This window comes from Castor canadensis, chromosome 11 (genome assembly GCF_047511655.1).
Source record: "Castor canadensis chromosome 11, mCasCan1.hap1v2, whole genome shotgun sequence".
Lineage (NCBI taxonomy): Eukaryota > Metazoa > Chordata > Mammalia > Rodentia > Castoridae > Castor > Castor canadensis.
This window is the reverse complement of record NC_133396.1, coordinates 51,089,694-51,113,102: the sequence shown is the minus strand read 5'-3', so window position 1 is coordinate 51,113,102 and position 23,409 is coordinate 51,089,694. Positions and strand designations below refer to the sequence as shown.

At 42.2% G+C, this 23,409-nt stretch overlaps 1 protein-coding gene across 1 annotated transcript in view; it reads left to right on the top strand.

Moving 5' to 3' along the window:
- Nucleotides 1-23,409, top strand: part of LOC109699722 (multidrug and toxin extrusion protein 2) — a 60,746-nt gene that overhangs the window by 14,984 nt on the left and 22,353 nt on the right. The window contains exons 8-10 of the mRNA XM_074044761.1: nt 399-496; nt 9,918-10,031; nt 10,978-11,045. Coding sequence (XP_073900862.1) covers nt 399-496; nt 9,918-10,031; nt 10,978-11,045 — 280 coding nt within the window. The remainder of the gene's footprint in view (nt 1-398; nt 497-9,917; nt 10,032-10,977; nt 11,046-23,409) is intronic.

Sequence of the window (23,409 nt, the reverse complement as noted above, 5' to 3'; positions counted from 1 at the left end):
TCCTGCTGGGCCACCCCTCACAGAGGACATCTCTGGCACCTCATCCCAGAGCCAGCCCCCCACATGTGGCTAGAGAGTAGTCCTGCCAGCATGAGCAGACCGAGTCCCAACAATCTAGGGGTGCTTCCCTTTACAAACAAAGATCACTCTAGTGACCACCACTTTTGAAAAATGAGATACTCTGAACTAAATAGAAGTGAAATAAAGTAGAAAATATGTGGTGCACAATTGTTATTGGGCTCGATTTCGTGAGACTTGTTTCAGGTTCAAGGATGGATTTGCATAAACGTGTTAATGTGGGTTCTGGATGATGTTAGAAATGCACTTATCACTGTTAAAAGCCCTCATTTGAATGATGGTACAGGCTAGCTCAGTAACAATGGCCTTTTCTCTTTCAGAGGGTCGGCCTGGGCCAACACCACCTCCCAGTTCTTCCTGGCTGCCCTTCTTTTCCTGTACGTGTGGTGGAAGAAAATCCACATCAGCACCTGGGGAGGTAGGTCCCTGGCTTCCTTCCATGCCACTGCTCCATGTTCGGTAATGTCATTCTGGTTTCTGAACTTTCACCTTAGAAGTTGTTTTTATTTGTATCTTTTGGGGAATCTAAACGTTAAGAAAATCTTTTAAGTTACTGAACATGTAAAAGCTACAGGGTCCGTGCGTTTTTTTCTGCTTGTGTCCACCATAGCAGCCACCTTGTTTGTAGAAGACTGTCCCAGCTACTGGGTGTTAAGTATTTTAAATTATAATTATATTTTAAATATTTAATGAATTAAAATTTCTAATACAAAATCCTACTTTTTCCTTGAAAACCATCCTGTTCTATGAAGTAGTGTGATCAGCTCAGGTGATCAGATTGCACTCTGAGCCAATCAGTACCTCACAGCTCCACTCAATTCCCTTGAATGCTTTAATATGCATTGGTAAGTTAAATAAACTAGATTTGGTTTTGTTTCTGTTTTTGTCTTTTTTCCAGCTTTATTGATGTGAAATAACAAACACAATTTGTATACGTATGTATTTAAAGAGTACAATATGATGTTTTTTGCTGTTATGGCTGTTTTTGTTTGTTTTTCCAGTACTGGGGATTGAACTCAGGGTCTCACATATGCACACTAGGCAAGTGCTCTTCCACTGAGTGACATCCTCAGCCTTTTTATTTTTTCCTGTTTTAATTTTTATCTATTTATTTATTTTTGAGACAGGGTCTTGCTACCTAGCCCAGGCAGGACTCAAATTCATGATCCTCCTGCCTCAGTCTCCCAAGTGCAAGAATTATATAAGGCGTGTACCACCATGCATGGCAACGTTTTCCAGTTTTTAAAATTTGACACAAGGTCATACTGAGTTGCCCAAGCTGACCCCAAACTCACTATCTTCCTGCCTCAGCCTCCCCCGTAGCTTGGATTACAAGTGCATACCACCATATGCACCGTGTGTCTGGCCCAACATAGTTTGATGTGCATGTGCATTTTGAAATGATCACTGCTACAAAGCTAGTTAACATACCCATCAGCTCACATAGTTAGCCTTTTTGGTGTTTGGTCAGAATAACTCAGATCTACTCTGTCAGCGAATGGAAAGGATGGAGTAGAAAGCTGTACTCACTGTGGTGTGCATTTGGTCTCCAGCACTTGCTCATCTCATAACCTTCATCATCACCTTCGTACCCTTTAGCAACATGAACCCAACCCCATAACCACCCTTCTACCCTGTTTCTAAGAGTGCGGGCTTTTCAGATTCCACATATACGTGAGGTCACGCAGCATTTGCTTTTCTACATCTGGCTTATTTCACTTAACATAAGGTGGCCTGGGTTTATCCGTGTTATCATGAATGGTAGCATTTCCTTCTTTTAAAATAACATTCCAGTGTGTGCATGCACCACAGTTCCTTTATCCATTTATCTCTCCATGGACACTTAGCTGGTTTCCGTGGCTTGGCTTCTGTGAGCAACACTGGTGAGCATGGGCGGCCAGGAGCCTTCAAGACACTGATATCATTTCCTTTGGCTGTCTCTCCAGAGGCATGACTGCTGGATCATATTATAGTTCTATTTTTATATTTTTTTGAGGAACCTCCATACTGTTGTACTGGCTGTACAACCTACATTCCCAGCAGTGTTTAGGGGTCCTCTGTTCATATCCTTACCAGCACTTAGCATTGGTACTGGCGATTAAACTCAGGGATGATGCGCTACCAGTCCTTTTGTTTTTAGTTTGTTTTCCAGACAGGCTCTCATGCTTTTGCCCAGGCCAGGCTTAGACTGTGATCCTCCTACCTCCACCTCCCGAGTAGCCACCACGACTGGCTCTCAGTCCTTTCAGTAATAGCTACCCTAGCAGGTTTGAGGTGATGGCTCCTTGTGGTTTTCATTTGCATTTCCCTGACAATTCCCAATGTGCACCTTAGTTATCACTTCTTATGCCTGCTGGCCACTTATGTGTCATCTTTTAAGAAATATCATTCAGGTCCTTTGCCCATTTTCAAATCAAATTAGTTGGTGATAGTGGTTTTGTTTTTGTTTTGTTTGTTACTTTTCTTTTTGCCTTTTTGCCATTGAGCTGTATGAGTTCCTTATATATTTTGGATATTAATTCCTTATCAGATATAAACCCTTATCAGAGGGCTGGCGGAGTGGCTCAAACTGTAAGAGTGTTTGCTTAGGAAGCATGAGGCCCTGAGTTCAAACCCCAGTGCCGCCAAACAAACAAAAAAACCCAAATAAACCCTTATCAGATGTATAGTTTGCAAATATTTTATTCCATCTCTAGGTCGACTGTTGGTTATTTCCTTTGCTGTGCAGAAACCTTTTAGTTTTAGGTAGTTCCACTTGTTAGTTTTGCTTTTGTTGCCTATGCTTTCGGCATCATAAGCAAAATTAAAAAAAAATTTTCCCAAGACCAGTATCATGGCACGTTCCCCCTGTTTTCTTCTGGAAGTTTTACAAGTTCAGATCACATTTAGGTCTTTAATCCATTTGGAGTTAAATTTTGTGTATGGTATAATCTTTAAATTTTTAAAGTTTAATCTTCAACACTTTCAATCTAAAACTTAAAATCTTACATAAATTAAGAATCCACTTTCATCTTGTTTTTTGCATGCAATATCCAGTATTCTCAACATCATTTTTTGAAATTGTCCTTTCCTAATCACGTGTTCTTGGAGCCTCTGTTGAAGATTAGTCGATTGCATATGCTTTACTTTATTTCTGGGCTCTCTATTCAGTTCTGTTGGTCTATGTGTTTGCTTTGACTGTGATAATTGTATAATGTCATTTGAAATTGGGATGCCTCCAGCTTTATTTTTTGGCTGTTCAGGGGCTCCTGTGTTTCCATACTGATCTTAGGATTCTATTTTTGTGGAAAATCCTATTGGAATTTTAATAGGCATTGCATTGAGTCTGTAGATCACTTGGGCAGTGTAGACATTTTGACAATACCAAATCTTCTAGTCCATGAACTTGGGATATCTTTCCATTTATTTGTCCTCAATTTCTGTGATCTGTGCTTTGTAGCTTTCATTATAAAGATCTTTACCTCCTTGAAGCTGGTGCTGGTGGCTCACGTCTGTAATCCTGGCTACTCAGGAGGCAGAGATCAGGAGGATCACAGTTCTAAGCCAGCCTGGGCAAATAGTTTGTGAGACCCAATCTCAAAAATATCCAGTACAAATCAGGGCTTAGTGGAGTGGCTCAAGTGATAGAGAGCTCTGCCTAGGAAGCATAAGGCTCTGAGTTTAAACCCCAATACCACAATAAATAAATAAATAAAAGATCTTTACCTTGTGGGTAAATTTATTCCTAAGTATTTTATTCTTTTTGATGCTATTGTACGCAGGACTGCCTTCTTAATTTCTTCTTCAGATAGTTTGTTGTCACTATAGAGACACACAAATGATTTTTGTATGTTGAATTCATTTATTCTAGCAGTGTTTTTGTTTTTGTTTTGTTTTGGTGGAGTCCAGGGTTTTCTGTATACATGGTCACTCAGAGAAAATTTGTGTGATTTGGGTGCCTTTTGTTTCTTTTCCTGCCTAACTGCTCAGATGGGCACTTTCAGTACTGTATTGAACAGAAGTCAAGAAGGTGGGTGCCCTTGCCTCAGTCCAGATCTTTGAGGAAAGGGCTTCATCCACTGAGTGTGAGGTGGCTGTGGGTTTGCCCTCTCTGACCTTTTTGTGTTACGTGCATTCCTTCTGTAACTAATTTATTCACAGTCTTTATCATGAAAGACTGTTGCATTTGGAATATCTTTTTCTGGGCTTGTAGAGGTAATCAGATGGTTTTTATCCTGAATTTTGCTTATGCAGTGTACTACACTTATCACATCCAGGGATAAATCCAGCTTCATCATACAGTTCATGATGCTAACATCCTATTAATGTGCTCTCCAATTCAATTTACTCATGTTTTGTTGAGGATTTATTTTTGATGGTACTGGGGTTTGAACTCAGGGTCTTGCACTTGTTAGGTAAGCATTCTACCACTTAAGCCATATCCCCAACCCTTTTTTGCTTTAGTTTGTTTCAGATAGGATTTTATGTCACCGACCAATCTCAGACCATGATCCTTCTACCTCTGCCTCCCATGTGGCTGGGATTACAGGGATGCACAACGTTTTTGCTAGTGTGTTTGTCTGAGCTCCTTTAGTCTCTTGTGTGGTTCTGAAGACACTTTCCTTTGTGCCATTCCACCCGATGCTTGTACCTTTATGTAATTCTTTCATTGTTTCCTTCACCTTTACCACCCAGTTACAATCTGTAGTTTCTAAATAGCCTGCCAGTTTTAGCTGGGACAAAAATGTATTAATCTAATGTTTATGTTTTTAATTGGCATATCATAACTGCATCACATTTATGGTATTAGACCGTGAGGTTGAGGTGTACAGATGAAACATGAAGCAAGTAAATCAAGCTAATTAACATACCTATTGGTCCACTTGACATTTTTTTGTGATAATACATTTAAAATTTACTTTGTAAGATATTTTGTTGTTTGTTTTTGTAGTACTGAAGTTTGAACTCAGGGCCTTGTGGTTACTAGGCAGGTGCTCTACCACTTGAGCCACTCCACCAGCCCTCTTTTGTGTTGGGTATTTTCAAGATAGGTTTCTGGAACAATTTGCCCAGGCTGGCCTCAAATCTCAATCCTTCCAATATCAGCCTTCCAATTAGCTAGGATTACAGGTGTGAGCCACAGCTCCTGGCTCATAGTACATTATTTTTTTTAGCCACAGTCACCCTGCTGTGCAATAGATCTCAATACTTATTCCTCCTATCTGGCTGATACTTTGTATGCCCTGGTCAGTAGCTCCCTATTTCCTCCCTCCTTCCCTACATCCCAGCCACAGGCAGCCATTGTTCTACTCTCTACTTTTCCTTATTCAGCTGTTTTAAGATTCCATGTAAACTGAGGCAGTGTGGTATTCACTTTTCTGTGCCTGGCATAGTTCACTTATCATTACGTTCTTTACATTCATCCGAATTCTGTTCCAAATGACAGAACTTTATTTCTTGTAGAAGCTGAATAATATTCTAATATCTGTTCATTCATTGATGGACATGTAGCTTGGCCCACACCTTGGCTCTGGCAAAGGATGCTAAGCGCTGTCTGCATCAATTCTGATTTTATCCCTTTGGCCAACACTTGACACATGTGGCCATCCCACATGCAAGAAATGTACGAACAGCCTCTCAAATTTGACATCTTTTTTTCTGAGAAAGATAGGGAGATGGATTTGGGTAGACAAATAGTCCTTACCCCCTTGGGAAGGAAGGAGCCCTCAGGAAACCCTGCTGGCAATTGCTCTTAAATTGTCTCCCCTCCTCCTGGCTTCTCATTTATCTTGCTGAATTTCATGGTGCTCCTGTGTGGCAAAGAACTTCCCAGAAGAGATGATCTGCCATTTTACATGTGGAAGCAATACTTCTTGTTAAGTATTGCACAGTTAGCACCTCCCCATCCACAGTTATCAGTGATCAGCGAGATATTTTGAGAGAGTGAGAGACCACAGTCACATGACATTTATGTTGATAAAATTGTTGTATTTTATTATTAGTTATTGTTGTTAGTCTCTCACTGTGCCTAATTTATAAATTGAACTTTGTCATAGGTATGTGTATAGGAAAAAGCATAGTCCATACAGGATTCAGTACTTCTGCGGTTCTAGCACTAGATGCTGCCCGTATTCCCAGAGATAAGGAGGCTGCTGTACTCTGGAATAGCGGGGTGCTGATTTTAACCCATTTTACAAATGATATAAATGAGATCAGACTGCCTGAAACAAGAAAAGTGTCTTACACTTGTATTTTAAAACAAAGTTAATCTGCTCAAAGTGATAAACTAAGAACGAGCTTAAATCCTTTAATCTCAGCTTTTTCAGAAGATAATCCTCCTCCTTCCTTTTGCTTTCTTGTCACTTTTAAGAGCTGGCATGGATAAGTGAGCCTCAGAGAGTCTCTCGGTGTCCCGCTGCCAGCTCCGCACCCCAACACCCCTCACCTCCTCTTGTCAGCCCAGGACTCTTAATCACTTCAGGGTATTTCTGTTTCAAAGTCAAAATGAGGGGAACTAGCTCAATTATTAGCTTTAAAGAGGTGTAACTTACCTCCCGTGAAATCCACTCATTTAAAACAATTTTTCACAAGTTCATTACCACCATCCAATTTTAGAACATTCCATCATCCAGAAGAGAGTCCTCCTGAAGTGTACAGTTCAATTCTGTTCCACCCTCAGCCCCAGGCAACCACTAATCTGCTCTATTCCTCTGTAGCTCGGCCTGTCTGGACTATTTCATCTGTTTTATGATGGACGTAATCTGTCTGGTTATGAGACAAATGAATTGCTTCTTCAGAAGTGGCTAAGTACCAATAATTAATAAGTGAAGGAGGGATAGCAGAAATCTACTATGCAAAGGTTATCTTCTTCTCCTCACTCACTTTCTGTCTTGGTTTTCATCCACTTGCCCCTCTTATTTCAGTGGTAGAGGAAAAGCGCCATATTGAAATAGGTTTTTTTTATAATCTCAAATGCATACTTTGGACCCACTGCAGATGCAGTTAATTATATCAGATTTGTAGATCTTTTCATGTTTAGGGAGGCTTGGTGTGGATTTTTGTATTTCATGTGAGTTTATTAACCATTTATCATTATTTAAATACTCAACATTCTTCTGTAGTACTTATACAACTAAAAATCAACAATGTAACAATTTAGAATTCCTCAAACATTTAAAAGACTAACTGCAAATGTATCACTTTCAATTAATTAAAATCTTCAGTCTACTATATCAGTCTCATAAATGCCTTAAGATACCTTTAAAGGTTTTAAAAATACAGTATGTACCAAATGCACAATGATTATAAAACTCACCAATTTTTCTCACACTAAACTCAGTACAAAAGTGTCATCATTTAAAGTATTAACATGACAAAGTATAAATTGGCTTCTTCACTATCTTCTCTCTTTTTCTTTTTCTTTTGGGGCTGGGGGGATCAACCCAGGGCTTTGTGGAGGCTAAGCATGTACTGTACTATTGAGTGACACTCCTAGCTCCTTTTGATTTAATTTTTTTTTTAATTTTTTGAGCCAGTGTCTCACTGTGTCACCCAGGCTGGCCTTGAAGTCGTGATCCTCTCATCTCACAGCCTCCCTCGAAGCTGGGATCACACGCCAGCTCAGCATCTGTTCCCCTTATTCTTCCTCTTTCTCTTCCTCCTTCTCCAGGAATAATTTTATTCATCTAACCCAGAGACCCACTAATCTCAGATCTCTTAACTACTGGTGACAGCTGGTGATCCAGGGACAGAAACTTGGGGCCAGTGATCTCCCCAAGTCTGTTGTCTAGTTAGATGAATTCTTCTCTCTTTTATGGGAAGATTTCTCCATTACGCCAGATCTTGTCCAAAGTTCTATCGGTGAACACGCCCATGAAGTATTCGGCTGCATTTACTGTTTTCCCAAAATGCTTTTCCTCTTCATAGTGTAGCCTGATGCTTGCTTAGCTGAGCAGAGTCTGTTCTGAGCGCCTCTCCTCAGCACAGCCCAGGAAGCCTGCTTTTGCACCGCCTGCTGTGTGTGGAGCTAGAGGAGGCTGGGTCAGTGCAGATTCAAGGCCGTGGTCAGCTGCACTCACTGAATTCTTTCTTGTTGTCACAAACCAGCAGCCCAGCAACTTGTGTCACTGATTATGAAAGTACAATTTGTCCCATGTACCTACTAGCTTTTTCTAGTGCACCACCTTCCTATGCCATTTCCTTTTGGGTGTTTCTTCTGAAATAGCATTAATCCCTCTAAGAATCTCTTGGTTTTCTTTCTTTCTTTTCTTTTCTTTCTTTCTTTTTTTTTTTTTTTTTTTTTGCAGTACTGGGGCTTGAACTCAGGACTTTCATCTTGAGCCACTCCACCAGCCCTATTTTTGTGAAGGGTTTTTTGAGATAGGGTCTCATGAACTATTTGCCTGGGCTGGCTTTGAACCGTGATCCTCCTGATCTCTACCACCTGAGTAACTAGGATTACAGGTGTGAGCCGCTGGCATCTGGCAAGAATCTGTAGTTTTTAATGAGTGCTGAACTAAGGGTCTTGTGCTTGCTAGCCAAGCATGCTACCACTTGAAACACACCCTGAGCCCTTTTCTGCTTTATTTTTCAGACAGGGCCTTGCATTTTTGCCTGGCGCCAGCCTCAGACTGCCATCTTCCTACCAATGCCTCCTGCACAGCTGGAGCCACAGACATGCACTACCATGTACAGCTTTTTGGTTGATACATGCTAACTTTCTGCATGGACTGGTCTCCAACTGCCATCCTTCCAACATCTGCCTCCCAAATAGTTGGGATTACAGGCGGGAACCATCACTCTCAGCCTAGTATTTTATTTTGTTTTTTCTGGTTTCAACTTGCTACCCCTTCTTTCCCGCCTTTCCTCCTTCTCTCCCTCCCTTCCTCCCTCCAAGCCCAGAATTGCTTTTTTTTTTTTCCTCTGTTCATGATCAGTTTTCTTCCTTTTGTTTCTCTCCTGGCCTCTTCTCTTACAGTTCCTCATCATTTGGGGTTGGTAGAGCACACTGGCTGTGTAGCCAGGTTGCCCAGGGTGAGTCCTGCTACTTAGCAGTGGGGTCAGGGACAACTACTAACTTCTGAGCCTCAGTTTCCACAGTAGTAAGATGGTAATAATAATAATAACAAGACCGAGTTCCGGTGAGGATGAACTGAGTCAATACTTGCAAAGGTCCTGGAACAAAAACTGTGATATAAAGGGCATTTGACAAATATTAGCTACTATTTTTATTACCTTTAACTGTTTTAAATTGTTTTTTAGTTCCAAGTAACTTTTCATTATTCCCTGCAACTGTTTAATTTTTGAAATATTCAAGCCTGTGATCCTAGCTACTTGGGAGGCTGAGATAGAGAGGATCATAGTTTGAGGCCAGCCCAGGTGAATAGCTCAGGAAACTATATCTCCAAAGTAACCAGAGCAAAATGAACTGGAGGTGTGGCTCAAGTGGTAGAGCACCTGCTTTGCAAGCTTGAAGCCCTGAGTTCACATCCCACTGCCACACACACACACATACCTACCCGGTGTGCCTCTGTCATGTTTTACATCTCTAGTTCCTTTGTGCTGGCCTCCTGATGTCTTCCCATCCCCCAACCAGTCTACCACAGCAAATATCCTACATGTTTTTATGGAACCCCACAAACATTTCTCTGCTGTTTGTACTCAGCAGTGGCAGGTATGGGTGATTCACGTAGTTCCACATCACTGCCCATTTTTTTTTTTGCCAGTTTGGTGCCTGGTGTCTCAAGTTTGGGTCCTTCTTGACACCTTCTCACTTTGGTCTCTGGCTGAGCTGCAGAGGCAGGGCAGCTGGCATCAGGGCCACTCCACAGTACCCTGCTGTTTTCCCACCTGCTTTCCAGGTTGGACACGCGAGTGCTTCCAGGAGTGGAGCTTGTACACCCGCCTGGCCATCCCCAGTCTGTTCATGGTGTGCATCGAGTGGTGGACCTTCGAGACTGGGACCTTCCTCGCAGGTTTGTCGGCCTCCAGGGGAAACCCACGCCCACCCCGGCCAGTCCTGTCTTCTGAACTGTCCCAGAAACTTAAGTTTTGCTTCTCCATCCTGCTACTGATCAGGCTTTCTTGAAGGCTTTCTAGATAGACAGAAGCCCTGGGAGGACCATAGTCAACTCGCATGGGCTGGGGAAAGAAAGGCCACTGATAAGGAATTTGCCAAGGCCCATGGGGTGGGAGGACAAACCCCCACCCAGCCTCCTGACTCCTGGATCACTTTGCCTCAGCTGACTTTTGCTTTAGGACTTTAACATGTGCAGAGGGATTGGTTTGGCTCTGTTTCAGCTATGACCCAGGTTTCCACCAGAGTGGTGATTATTTTGGTCACAGGTATTCACTTTAGCTGTTTTATTGTTAGGAACATAATGAAGCAAGAGTGATGAAGCCAGAAGCAGGTGAGAGTAACAGAGGTGCAGTTTCTGTAGACACTGCACTCTTCACTTGTCCCATCCGCTGTATGCAGTGTTCTGCTACCAGTCACCTGTCCTCCCACAGTGTGACCCCATGTCTCCCAAGAACTGCCTGCAACTCCACGATCCTCATATTTTCTGACTTTGAACCTGGTGTTTGTCTCCTGGTTTGAGCAGGGCATGGCATATTGATCTGAGCCAATTTTAGCTGCCTGACATCTTGAAAACTCTCCAGGAAAAGATGTTTGGGCTTCTCCTCAGCAGCTGGCAAATTCTATCATCAGATTATACTTCTGGGGCATTCTTGGATTCTCTTAAATTAAAATAGGTCCTAGGGGTTGAGGATGTGGAGAGCTTGCCTAGCTAGTGTGCCTTGGTCTCTGGGTTCCATCCCCAGCACCACTGAAGAAAAAAATGTATGTGTTTTAGTTTCTTAAGGAAAATGTTGCCTTCATTCCACTTTTTGAGATGCATTCTGTGTGTGTTGATATTTCAGGACTCATTAACGTGACAGAGCTGGGAGCTCAGGCCATCATTTACGAACTGGCTTCTGCAGCCTACATGGTAAGAACCATGTGGTGGGACTTGGTCCCTTCAGAGCCATTGTCACTGCACAGAGAGAGAGAGAGGGAGTGAGAGAGAGACACTAGTGAAAAATGAGGACTGGAGGGGTCAGTCCCTCCGAGTTGTTTGGGCCAGGCCGCCCCCTGCACATGTGACATGGCTCCTCCCTTGACCTGTCTGAGCTTTAGTTTCCTCAGATACATAGTGGGGGAAATTAGCTACTTTGCAGGAAGACTGAATGTGTGACACATAGTGCAATGCCTGGCATACCCATCTAGCCAAAGTGGACGTGGCGCTGGGAATCCATGGTGAGTGGGATGGAGTCAGCTCCTATCTCCTGTGACCTGTGGCCTGGCCAGGAGTCAGAGATGAAGAGAATAGATGAGTAAGAGAATTATAGATCTTATATATGCATGATAAACACCATAAAAAAAGCAAAAAAGGGTATGAGGAGTATAAAAACAGAGGTGGACACCTTTTTTGGTGAGGGGGGGGCGGTACTTGGGTTGGAACTGCTAGGCAGGCTCTGTACTACTTGAGCCACAGGCCTAGCCTTTTGAGTTTTAGTTATTCTTCAAAGAGGGCCTGGATTATGATTTCCTACATATCCCTCTTGAGTTGCTGGGATGACAGCCTCACGCCACCATACCCAGCTTACTGGTTCAGATAGGGTCCACCTACCTTTTTGCTTGAAACCCAATCCTCCTATCTCTGTCTCCTGAGTAGCTGGGATTACAGAAGTGAGCTACTGTGCCCAGCCTGGAGGTGTACACCTTTAGACAGGACAATTGGGGAAGTTCTTCGTGCATTGCTGAGACTTGCAGGATGAAAGCAGTTGACAATGTAGCCTGGGCCGAGGTTCTGTGCTGGGACAACACCTGGCATTTCTGAGGGGTTAGCAAGGAGGTTGGAGCAGCACACGGGGCCTGTGGGCTCAGGTAATGTAATGCCTGCTCATGTTCCTGTGTGTAAGCTGGCTTGGGAGGAAGGGGTGAGGGTGAGAGTGGGGGAAGGGTGGAAGGAGGCTGCTAGAATTGTCCTGGTAAGAAATTAGGAGGCCATTAGGGGAGGGGGAGGGATGTAGATGACTTAGGAGGGGGAGGCATGACTGACTGACAGGCCAAGGGCAGAGTCTGATTGTGGAAGGCAAGGTGAGGGACTGGAGGGCTGACAAGTGAACATCTGTGTATAACATCACTACATTCTGTTGCGTTTTGAATATTCCAACCCTGTATTCCCTTTCTTTTGTTTGCTTCTTGTTTTTATAAAGATCCACAGAAGCCATCTGTGCTGAGAGATTATATGGGCCATTTTTTAATCTTAAAAATGAAAAAAAAAATTAGCGGGAATTGAACTCAGCCAAGAGAGACATAGATGGGCCAGTGTGGCAGGAGGAAGATCCAGAGGATGTTGTGGAGGAAGCCAGGAGTGAAGCTGTGTTTTCATGGGACAAAGGGCTAGGCCAAGGCTAGAGGAAGGTGGCATAAAGTAAGGTTGGAGAGCAGCCACTGGATTCAGGGCTGGTTACTGGGACCTTGTGGAGTGATGAGAGAGAGCCAGAATCAGATGACTGACTTTCAAGGAAGAGAGAGGTGGAGAGGCTGCCTGGGCAGTGCTTCTGTCTGGAGGTTTGTCTGTCATGGTGGCGTGGGAGATCAGGGAGGGCCTCAGTTTTGCTTCTGCTTTTAAGCTGTGCTAGTAGTGTTGTTTGATAAGCAACTGGAATTCAAGATCCTCCCTGCCTCCATGCCCCACAGCTGAGATCACAGGGTGTGCCACCATGCCCGGTGCCAGGGGCTTCTCTCTAGAATTTAGACTGCTGGACAAAAGGGAGGTGATGAAACACTTGCAAAAGGATTGGGGGCGGGGGTGGGGACTGAAGGCAAAAAGAAAGGGAGGGTGTGCAAGGAAGAGTTTCAAATGAACCCCATATGAGCTTACATTAAAAATTATAAAATAGAAAGAATTACCATGAGCCAGAGTTAACAGACATAACAGGAAAATTAAAGTTAAGAACTTGATGTAATAGTAACAGTAATCAGAAACAGAATAGAAAATTATCATCTTTGGGCAGGAGGTGTGGCTCAAGCTGTAGAGTGTATGCCTAGCAAGTGTGAAGCCAAAGTTCAAATCCCAGTATCACAGAAACAAAAAAACAACCAAAAAAATCTATAAAATCACTAGACATAAAAGAAGGAAGTAAAACCAAAAGAATGGTGTTTGGAAAAGAATGAAGCAGAATTTCCAGAAGTAGAAAATAAAGATATTGAAATTTAGTACTTAATAAGCTAGAGTAAAATGAAGACATGTAAAGAGATAAAACATAAATTATGTTGATAGCTACATATTTGTCTCTCCTGGACAGAAGCACAGTGATCTATATCAGGGAAGATAAGTTCAGGAGTGGACATGCAGAAAAGTTTTTGGCAGAGCAAATTTATTTAAGCAAAAGCTAGATTTTATTGAAGCAGAAGTAATTGTAAAGCCATGGTACCACCTCCAAAGGAAATTGAGGGTAGGCAGCTTGACCAAGCAGTCAAGTACCCCAAGTCCCTAGGTCTCAGGCTCTTTTATGGGTAGGGTTCAATAATTATGTTAAGGATATATACATGATTGTGGAGTTACCCAAGAAACAGGAGAGCATTTCCAAGAACTGGTGGGTGTTGAGTGGTATATCTAATAAGGTGTCCTCAGAACCAAGATGGTGATTTGAGGAGAGGGGTGTACATGGGATATATATGAGGCCTCTGTCTATCCTCTAGAGTTGGGAAAGTCCCTGTTGGAGTCATCCCCTACTGGGGCCATTTGGCCACTGTACCAAGAAGAAGCCTCAACCACGTCAACCATTACTCCAGGATAATGGTGGAGCAGGGTGTTTGGCAAAACCATATTGAGCCTGTTCCTTGGCTCCTCTGGGTTATTATTATTCCCTTTGTACCTGCCTACCATGCATCTAGTAGAAATTCCACAGGGAGAAAGTAGGAGACTGGTGGGAATTCGGTATTCAGAGCCATTTGATGAGAGAAAGAGACAGCAAGGTGTTTGGTGTTTTGGGTTTTTTTTGGTGGTACTAAGGTTTGAACTCAGAGCCTCATGCTTGCTAGGCAGGCACTCTACCACTTGAGCCACTCCACCAGCCCAAAGACATGAATCTTAATATTCAAAAATCGATGAGCATTGTATTGAAGATCTTAGCTTGTGAAATTAGGCAAGAAAAAGAAATAAAAAACATCAAGACTGGAAATGAAGAAGTAAAACTATATATCCCCATTTGCAAATGACATGATCTTTTATATAGAAAATCCTGTGGAATCTAGACACACGCACATACACACAACTTAAACTACTAGAGTGAATGAGTTCAGGAAAGTTTCAAGATAGAAGATCATACACAAAAATCAATTGTATTTCTATGCATTTGCAATGAACAATTTGAAAATGAAATTAAAGCAATCCCATCCACACCAGCATCAAAAAAGAATAAAATATTTAGGAATAAATTTAACCAAAAAAATGCAAGACTTGTCCAACAAAAACTACAAAATGTTGTTGAAAGACATGAAAAAAGACTCAAATGAAAAGACAACACTTGTTCACAGATGGGAAGACTTGATGTTGCTTAAATGGCAGTAGTCAAGGTGATCTACAGATTCAACGCAATTTCTACCAAACTTATTGGAGCCGTTTTTGCAGATTGGACAAGCTGATCCTAAACTTCGTATGGGAAATCAAAGGACCTCTGGTAGTTAAAGTGATATTGGAGCAGGAAGTTGGAGGGGTCATACCTCAACAACAGTAAAAACTAGAAGACAATGAAGTAATATTACTAAACTGCTGCTAATCCTTACTTAGCTAAGCTGCTACTCTCAAAAGAGGGCAAATTAAGACATTTTTCCGACAAAAACTGAGAGGTCCGCTCATGAACCTTCACTGAAAGAAACACTGATGTCCAAGTAATGATGAGCAAAGAAATTGGTAAATATGGATAAATCTAAAGTAGCATTGACTATAAATAATAATAATAATAATACACACTTATTTACATGGTAAAAAGAAAGCATAAAATACTGTGTAGCATAAGAAGTAAGATTGGAAGATGATTTTCTTAGGTAAAAACCACAAAGATATTATCAGGGAAGAGGGAAGGAGATGGTGATTGACTTAAGGTTTTTAACTCAGGTACGCATATGGATGTTTTAAGGACAATAACCAAAAAAGAAGAAATAGAATACATAATTTCTAAACTAGTAGCGGTGATAAAAAAGAAATTATGAAAACAGCTAATCGAACGTAAGTGAATAAAAATGAAGATAAAAAAGCATAAAGGGCTAGAGGTGTGGCCCGAGCAGAAGAGTTCCTGCCTAGCAAGTGTGAAGCTCTGAGTTCAACTCTCAGTACCACCAAAAAGAAAGCATTATAAGTAATATAAGATGACATAATGAAATCCAAATAATGTTCAATCTTTCTAAAGGAAAACATACTAAGCTGGTGGGAGGGTATCATAGCACAGTGACTAAGGCCATGAACTGGAGCCAAGGTCCTGAGTTCAAATTCTAGTCAATTACTTCCTTGAAATCAGACAAATGATATTCTCTAGGGCCCAGTTTCCTTATCTCTAAATATGTGGGAAATAACAATAAACTACTCAGATGGCATTTTAACTCATTTAATAATGAGTTCATGAGTTACTACTTGTAAATTGTTTAGATTAGGTCCTGGCTCATAGCATGTGGGCAGTAGTTAAATAGCTTGTGGAATTTGGGAGGCAAATGAGCAGAGAGATGGAAAGAAATGTAAGGACACAGTGGTCCTCATCTTACAAGTTAGGGGGTCAAGTTGCAGTATCTATAATGTTGATGGATGAAAAAACAGCCTATGTTTATTATTTAAAGTCATGAAAGTAACCACAAAAAGAACTAGAACTAAAATAACAAAAGTCACAAGGTAGAGGAAGACACTGGGAAAGGGAGCTGTACTCCATCTTTCCCCACAGTCACGAGGGTCTGGATAAGGGTACAACACATAGGTGCAGAGCTCTGGTGACAGTCATCAAAGCCACCAGCTTTGTCATTGTTTTTATTTAGTGAAGGTTGTAACCTTTGAGTTATGTTCTGTACTATCATTGCTATTTTCATGTTCTAGGGGTTATCTGAAAACAACATTAATAATACATTTTTATAAATAATGATGCTTTACAGATTCAAGTGATGATTCTCCCATTAGTGAGAAGGAAATGCAGTCCCAGTAGTCACCCAGACTCTCGCTCTGGAAAGACTAAAGTGGATTATTTTTATCTTTTTCTTACTTTCATTGGTTGGTCAAAACCATATTCTAGTTTGCTTCATATTTAGGCCAGGACTTTTCTTGTACAGCTTTTGACTCCTTTTTCTGGCATTTCTATAGCTTTTATTTCTTGTGGACCAGCAGCACTGCCCCGTCACATTACTGAGATCACTCAGTGATTAAACACACTGGATTTGTAAGTGCGAATCCACTTTTTTCACCTTAAACACCTCAGGACTCTTAGATCCCTTGTTTTAATTTATATACACTGACTTCTAGACTTTTTCTAGTGTTCTATACAGCTCTCATTCCAGAATTTCTTTCATCGTTCTCATGAAGTAAGTCTACAGTTTCTTTGATCTATTTCTTCCTTTTTCATAGGCTCCTTAAAACATTTTTTGGAGTGTTGAGTCAAATAACATGTTCGGAAGACTGTTCAGAAGGAAATCGTGAGCATGTGGAAGTTTCTATTTTTCCTTTACACGGGTTCAATAATTTGGCTGAGTATAGAATTCAAAGTTCAGAATAATTTTGTTCAGAATTTTGAAGGCATTGCCCATGTTTTTCTAGCATCTGGTGGGGCTGACTCTCTGTGGGCTCATCCCCCTCTTTAAGGATCAAACAGGGTGTTTGCTGGTACCATATTATCATGAATTTTTACTGGTGCCAAAAATGGACAAGGTTCCCATTGTTAGACTGAAAAAAGGCAGAGAAGAACAGGTGGGAGTCGGCTCAACGTCAGCACAGGTTTTATTCAGGAAAAGGCACCTGTGGGGGCGGTTTCTAGCAGACACTGGAGCCCACTGTTCTTTACAGACTGGGGGTAGTCCTCAGAGGGCAGTGGGAGAGTGCCGGAAACCAGTTAGGCCAGGCCTAGCTTGTTGCTGGGATATCTAAGGGAGATAAGTGGTGACTAGGTCAGTCAGTTGCTTAACCAATTCTTGCCCCCCTCTCCTCATTCTTTGGGGCCGGGTGTGATTTTTTTTCCAGTAAGTGGATGTTTCCAGTAATCTGCCTGTGAGGTGAGAGGGGGTAAGTCCAACATGATAGTCCTTATGTTCCCCCTAACACCCCTAATCCCAACTATGAATAGAAACCGTCCAAAAGAAGTGAGTCTCACTCAGAGTTGGCACTGTGGCAATGGTACTCAGACGTTCTGATCTGAATCTGGCTCTTGTTCCTCTGTAGACAGCGTGAATCTCCTGTTTGAAAGTTTTAGCATTTCTAACTCTCTGAGGACATTTTTTTTCTTCTGCTTTGAACCTGGGATTCTCTTTCCATCCAAAGACTTGTGATATTTCACTCCAGAAAAAAAATCTTAAACCTTCTTTCTCTGTTTTTAAAAAATAAATTTTTCCAGTTCTTCTTTTTACATTTATTTTTAGGTAGAGGCTTACTTCCTGGACTAATATTGCTTTTGACCTTCTACACATTAGAAAAAAAAAATCTCTTTGAGCTGGTGGTGGGACTCAAGCAGTAGAATACCTGCCTGGCAAGTGCAAAGCCCTGAATTCAAACCTCAGTCCCACCGAAACAAAATATCTTCATCTTTTTACTTCTATGGATTGCTGCTTTAAGTTTTCTTGAGTTTCTAGTTTCTGAGAACTTTTTTTCTTATTGTTCTTCCTTCATAGGAACCTGTTCTTGTTTTGTGCTGTATTATACTAAATTGAGCCATTAAATTTTTTGACAGTACTGGGTTTTAGTGCTTGAGCCACTCTGCCAGCCCTCCTTTCTGTTTTTTGAGTCATCTCTTTTGTTTCCTCGGAGATCAATTGGCTTTTTATTTATCTTAATGAATACTTCTGTTTTCCTCAAAGCACTGGTGATCGTAAAGCAGGTTAGAAACATGGAAAGACTGGGACTCTTAAACTTATATAACTTAACCCAGGGCATTTCAGATTACTCTCTACCACTCAAAGCAGATCCCGCACTGCCCACCCCTCCTAGGGAAGGGGAGCCTCCCAGAATTCCTCCCTGCTGAAGATGCTCAGCTATGTCTGCTGCCTTTGGCTCAGTTCCGCTCAGGGGACATCTGGTTTGGGACTGGAGTCTTCTTTAGAAAGGTGTTCTTCTCTGAGTCTCCTTTTCAATCACAAATCCTCTGCTAGCTATAGAGCTAGGCAGGAAAAAAAAAATGGAAGCTTTGACCTAAGTGAAGTTAGGGTAGCTGAGAATTAGCATAAGTGTATACCAGCCTGATCCATCACCCTAGCCCAGGGACGGCCCAAATCTTTCCCCACCCACAGATTACTGCCAATTTAAAAAGGCCTTGCAACAGAGAGCCATCCCCTCCCTTCCTTTTTCCCAGCATATAATTCCATCCCACTTGGCCCACCTGAGCCACCTGGGCCACCTAGGCCACCTGGCCAGGTGGGTCACCATTGTGTCTTGTGATGCCTTCCCTTATCTTTAATAAACAATTACTTCCCTTACTACATCTGCTGTCCTGCCTGGATGCTTCAGTGCAGGACACAGAGAATTTGGAAATCTCCTGATCAGAGACTGTATGAGTCTACAACAATCTTAATAGTCCATTTATACTTATAAATGAATAAATACATTGATTTGCATAATAAATGAATCAGGCATGATGGTACACTCCAGTAATCCCAGCAGTTGGGAGATAGAGGCAGGAGGCACGTTCCAGGCCAGGCTGGGCCTACATAGTGAGACCCTGTCTGAAAAAATAAAATAAAATAAATGGCTGGCATGGTATTCCTGTCCTCTTATTTGGAAATTTTTCTCCAACATCCTTTCCTCTGAATGAGAAGGACCAGCGAGAATCTCCATGCAACTGTGGTATCTGTCAGCCAACACCTTTGTGACGTGCTGGTGTCGAAGTGTTGCAGGCCAGTGTCGAGGGTCCTTGCCTTCACAGGCCAGAGAACTGGCTCGTGAGGCAGCTGAATGATGAGCCAAAGCCAGTATATAAAGTAGGAATTATTAGAGAGAAAGGAAAGGCTGCAACTAGAGCAGTGCAGTGGAGCCCGGAAGCCAGTAGCTCGCTGTTTAGATGAAGGCTGAGGCTTTTTAAGGATGCTTTGACTCTGGGTTAGGGTATCAGTTAGGTAGGTTTCTCCTATTGGGCATGTATTTGCATGGGCCCCCTTAGATGAGCCGGTCTGTTTGCCCCTTATTGGGAGAGAATTTTGTTTATCAATCCTGTGCCAGATTTGTGGGACCCTGTATCTCTTTTTTTTTTTTTTACTCATATGTGCATACAAGGCTTGGGTCATTTCTCCCCCCTGCCCCCACCCCCTCCCTTAACACCCACCCCGCCCCCTCCCTCTCCCCCCCACCCCCTCAATACCCAGCAGAAACTATTTTGCCCTTATTTCTAATTTTGTTGAAGAGAGAGTATAAGCAATAATAGGAAGGAACAAGGGTTTTTGCTGGTTGAGATAAGGATAGCTATACAGGGAGTTGACTCACATTAATTTCCTGTGCGTGTGTGTTACCTTCTAGGTTAATTCTTTTTGATCTCACCTTTTCTCTAGTTGCTGGTCCCCTTCTCCTATTGGCCTCAGTTGCTTTTAAGGTATCTGCTTTAGTTTCTCTGCGTTAAAGGCAACAAATGCTAGCTAATTTTTTAGGTGTCTTACCTATCCTCACCCCTCCCTTGTGTGCTTTCGCTTTTATCATGTGCTCAAAGTCCAATCCCCTTGTTGTGTTTGCCCTTGATCTAATGTCCACATATGAGGGAGAACATATGATTTTTGGTCTTTTGGGCCAGGCTAACCTCACTCAGAATGATGTTCTCCAATTCCATCCATCTACCAGCGAATGATAACATTTCGTTCTTCTTCATGGCTGCATAAAATTCCATTGTGTATAGATACCACATTTTCTTAATCAGTAGTGGGGCATCTTGGCTGTTTCCATAACTTGGCTATTGTGAATAGTGCTGCAATAAACATGGGTGTGCAGGTGCCTCTGGAGTAACAGTCTTTTGGGTATATCCTCAAGAGTGGTATTGCTGGATCAAATGGTAGATCAATGTCTAGCTTTTTAAGTAGCCTCCAAATTTTTTTCCAGAGTGGTTGTACTAGTTTACATTCCCACCAACAGTGTAAAAGGGTTCCTTTTTACCCTCATCCTTGCCAACACCTGTTGTTAGTGGTGTTGCTAAAGATGGCTATTCTAACAGGGGTAGGTGGAATCTTAGTGTGGTTTTAATTTGCATTTCCTTTATTGCTAGAGATGGTGAGCATTTTTTCATGTGTTTTTTGGCCATTTGAATTTCTTCTTTTGAGAGAGTTCTGTTTAGTTCACTTGCCCATTTCTTTATTGGGTCATTAGTTTTGGGAGAATTTAGTTTTTTAAGTTCCCTATATATTCTGGTTATCAGTCCTTTGTCTGATGTATAGTTGGCAAATATTTTCTCCCATTCTGTGAGTGTTCTCTTCAGTTTAGAGACCATTTCTTTTGATGAACAGAAGCTTTTTAGTTTTATGAGGTCCCATTTATCTATGTTATCTCTAGTTGCTGTGCTGCTGGGGTTTCGTTGAGAAAGTTCTTACCTATACCTACTAACTCCAGAGTATTTCCTACTCTTTCCTGTATCAACTTTAGAGTTTGTGGTCTGATATTAAGATCCTTGATCCATTTTGAGTTAATCTTAGTATAGGGTGATATACATGGATCTAGTTTCAGTTTTTTGCAAACTGCTAACCAGTTTTCCCAGCAGTTTTTGTTGAAGAGGCTGCTATTTCTCCATCGTATATTTTTAGCTCCTTTGTCAAAGACAAGTTGGTTATAGTTGTGTGGCTTCATATCTGGGTCCTCTATTCTGTTCCACTGGTCTTCATGTCTGTTTTTGTGCCAGTACCATGCTGTTTTTATTGTTATTGCTTTGTAATATAGTTTGAAGTCAGGTATCGTGATACCTCCTGCATTGTTCTTTTGACTGAGTATTGCCTTGGCTATTCGTGGCTTCCTGTGTTTCCATATAAATTTAACGGTAGATCTTTCAATCTCTTTAATGAGTGTCATTGGAATTTTGATGGGAATTGCATTAAACATGTAGATTACTTTTGGGAGTATAGACATTTTTACTATGTTGATTCTACCAATCCATGAGCATGGGAGATCTCTCCACTTTCTATAGTCTTCCTCAATCTCTTTCTTCAGAAGTTTATAGTTTTCCTTGTAGAGGTCATTCACATCTTTTGTTAGGTTTACACCTAGGTATTTGATTTTTTTTGAGGGACCCTGTATCTCTTCCTGGCAGATTTGTGAGACCCTGTATCTCTTCCTGGCAGATTTGTGGGACCCTGTATCTCTTCCTGGCACATTTGTGGGACCCTGTATCTCTTCCTGGCACATTTGTGGGACCCTGTATCTCTTCCTGGCACATTTGTGGGACCCTGTATCTCTTCCTGGCACATTTGTGGGACCCTGTATCTCTTCCTGGCACATTTGTGGGACCCTGTATCTCTTCCTGGCACATTTGTGGGACCCTGTATCTCTTCCTGGCACATTTGTGGGACCCTGTATCTCTTCCTCAGGGAACAGGAATGCAGGTTGATAACTCCCTCTCAGGATGCAGGAATGTAGATTTATAACTCCTCAGGGTGCAGGGATCATGGGCTCTCCATGGGGGATGGGCTACTTACTCACCTACCTTAGGTATCCAGACCCAACAAGTCCCCCCCGCCAAAACAAGTACCCAACAGCTTCTTTGTGCTGACAATGGGGCAATGGGGAGGGGGTGGGGGGTGGTAGTACTTGTCTCAGGGGTTGACCTGTGTAGTTTCTAGTGGCCCCTGATAGAACGGAGTGGAGGGCTCCTGCATAGGCAGAGGTGAGTATTCCTTGACTAAGAGCTGGAGTTTGATACACTGGACCTATTGAGATATGAGTCTGGAGAGAACATTTTTTATACAAGGCCCAAATAGGAATATTAGAAGGAGCATAAAAAGGGGCCAGCCAGAGGCAGTGCCCAAGGAGCCCAGCTCCATAAGTTGTCCCAGAAGGGCCACAAATTGGCTAGTTCTTGTCTCCTTTGTGTAACACATTCTTTTAGCTGTCGGGCCATGTCTCTGACCACCCCAGATTTATTAGCATAAAAGCAATATTCCTCGTTTAGGAAAAGGCAGGTTCCACCCTTTTTAGCAGTTAATAGGTCAAGTACACGCCTATTTTGGAGCACTACTGATGCTAGTGAATCTACCTGGTCTTGTAAAGCCTCTATGGACTGAGTGACCTGTTCCATGATATCATGAAATTCTGCTGACAGCTTTTGATAGGTATAAATTGACAAAGAAGTGCCCCTGATGGCAGTACCTACTCCAGCTGTGATCCCCATAGCTATCAACAAGGGAATGATTTGGATTGCTCTTTTTGACCAAGTGTATGCCTCTAGGGGAATAGAAATGGATTGATTGCCAGGGACAATATCAATCTGTGGGGTTAGGAGAGCCTTAGTACAGGTTCCCTTCCAGCCAGGAGGCAGGCAAGTGTAGGTGGCAGCTCCACAAACAAAATAAGTTCCAGGAGAAAATTAACACTGAGCGTTATTTGTTGACTGTGTGATATTGATGTAAAAATCTCTGGAGATTTCCCTCAGTGGAACTGACCCCTGTAAGCTTTGGAGGCACTGGGGAGCGGGATGGGTTAGTTTTATATTGGTAATATTAGGTTTTGTTAAGGGAGGGTTTAATTTATTACCTGGTGAGCCCTCAAGTGAGTCATGGGGGTTGCCAGTACTTGTGGAAGGCTTGGAGAGAGACAAAGCCAGCAATCGTCAGCCAAAGAGGGGTTTGTAGAGTTTAAAAGACTGTGGGCAGAGTTGAGTAACCTGAACAGCTGGGGATTTAGATCCATGGGTGGCTGAGGCTGTGGGAGTTGTAATTTTTTCTAGGAGCGGTAGTGGGCAGTGGGAGTCTCTGCCGCACATAGTTTACATGATCCTCCAGTGACATGTCAGTAAGTATTTCGACTTTTGTTTTTACAGTTTCTTTATTTTTTGTTCCCTCCTGTGGCCAACAGATCCATTGGCCTGCTCTTCCTAGACATTGGGAGGGACCATACATGCCAGCAAAGCCTGTGCCTAATGCCTTGCCATATAATTGTCCAT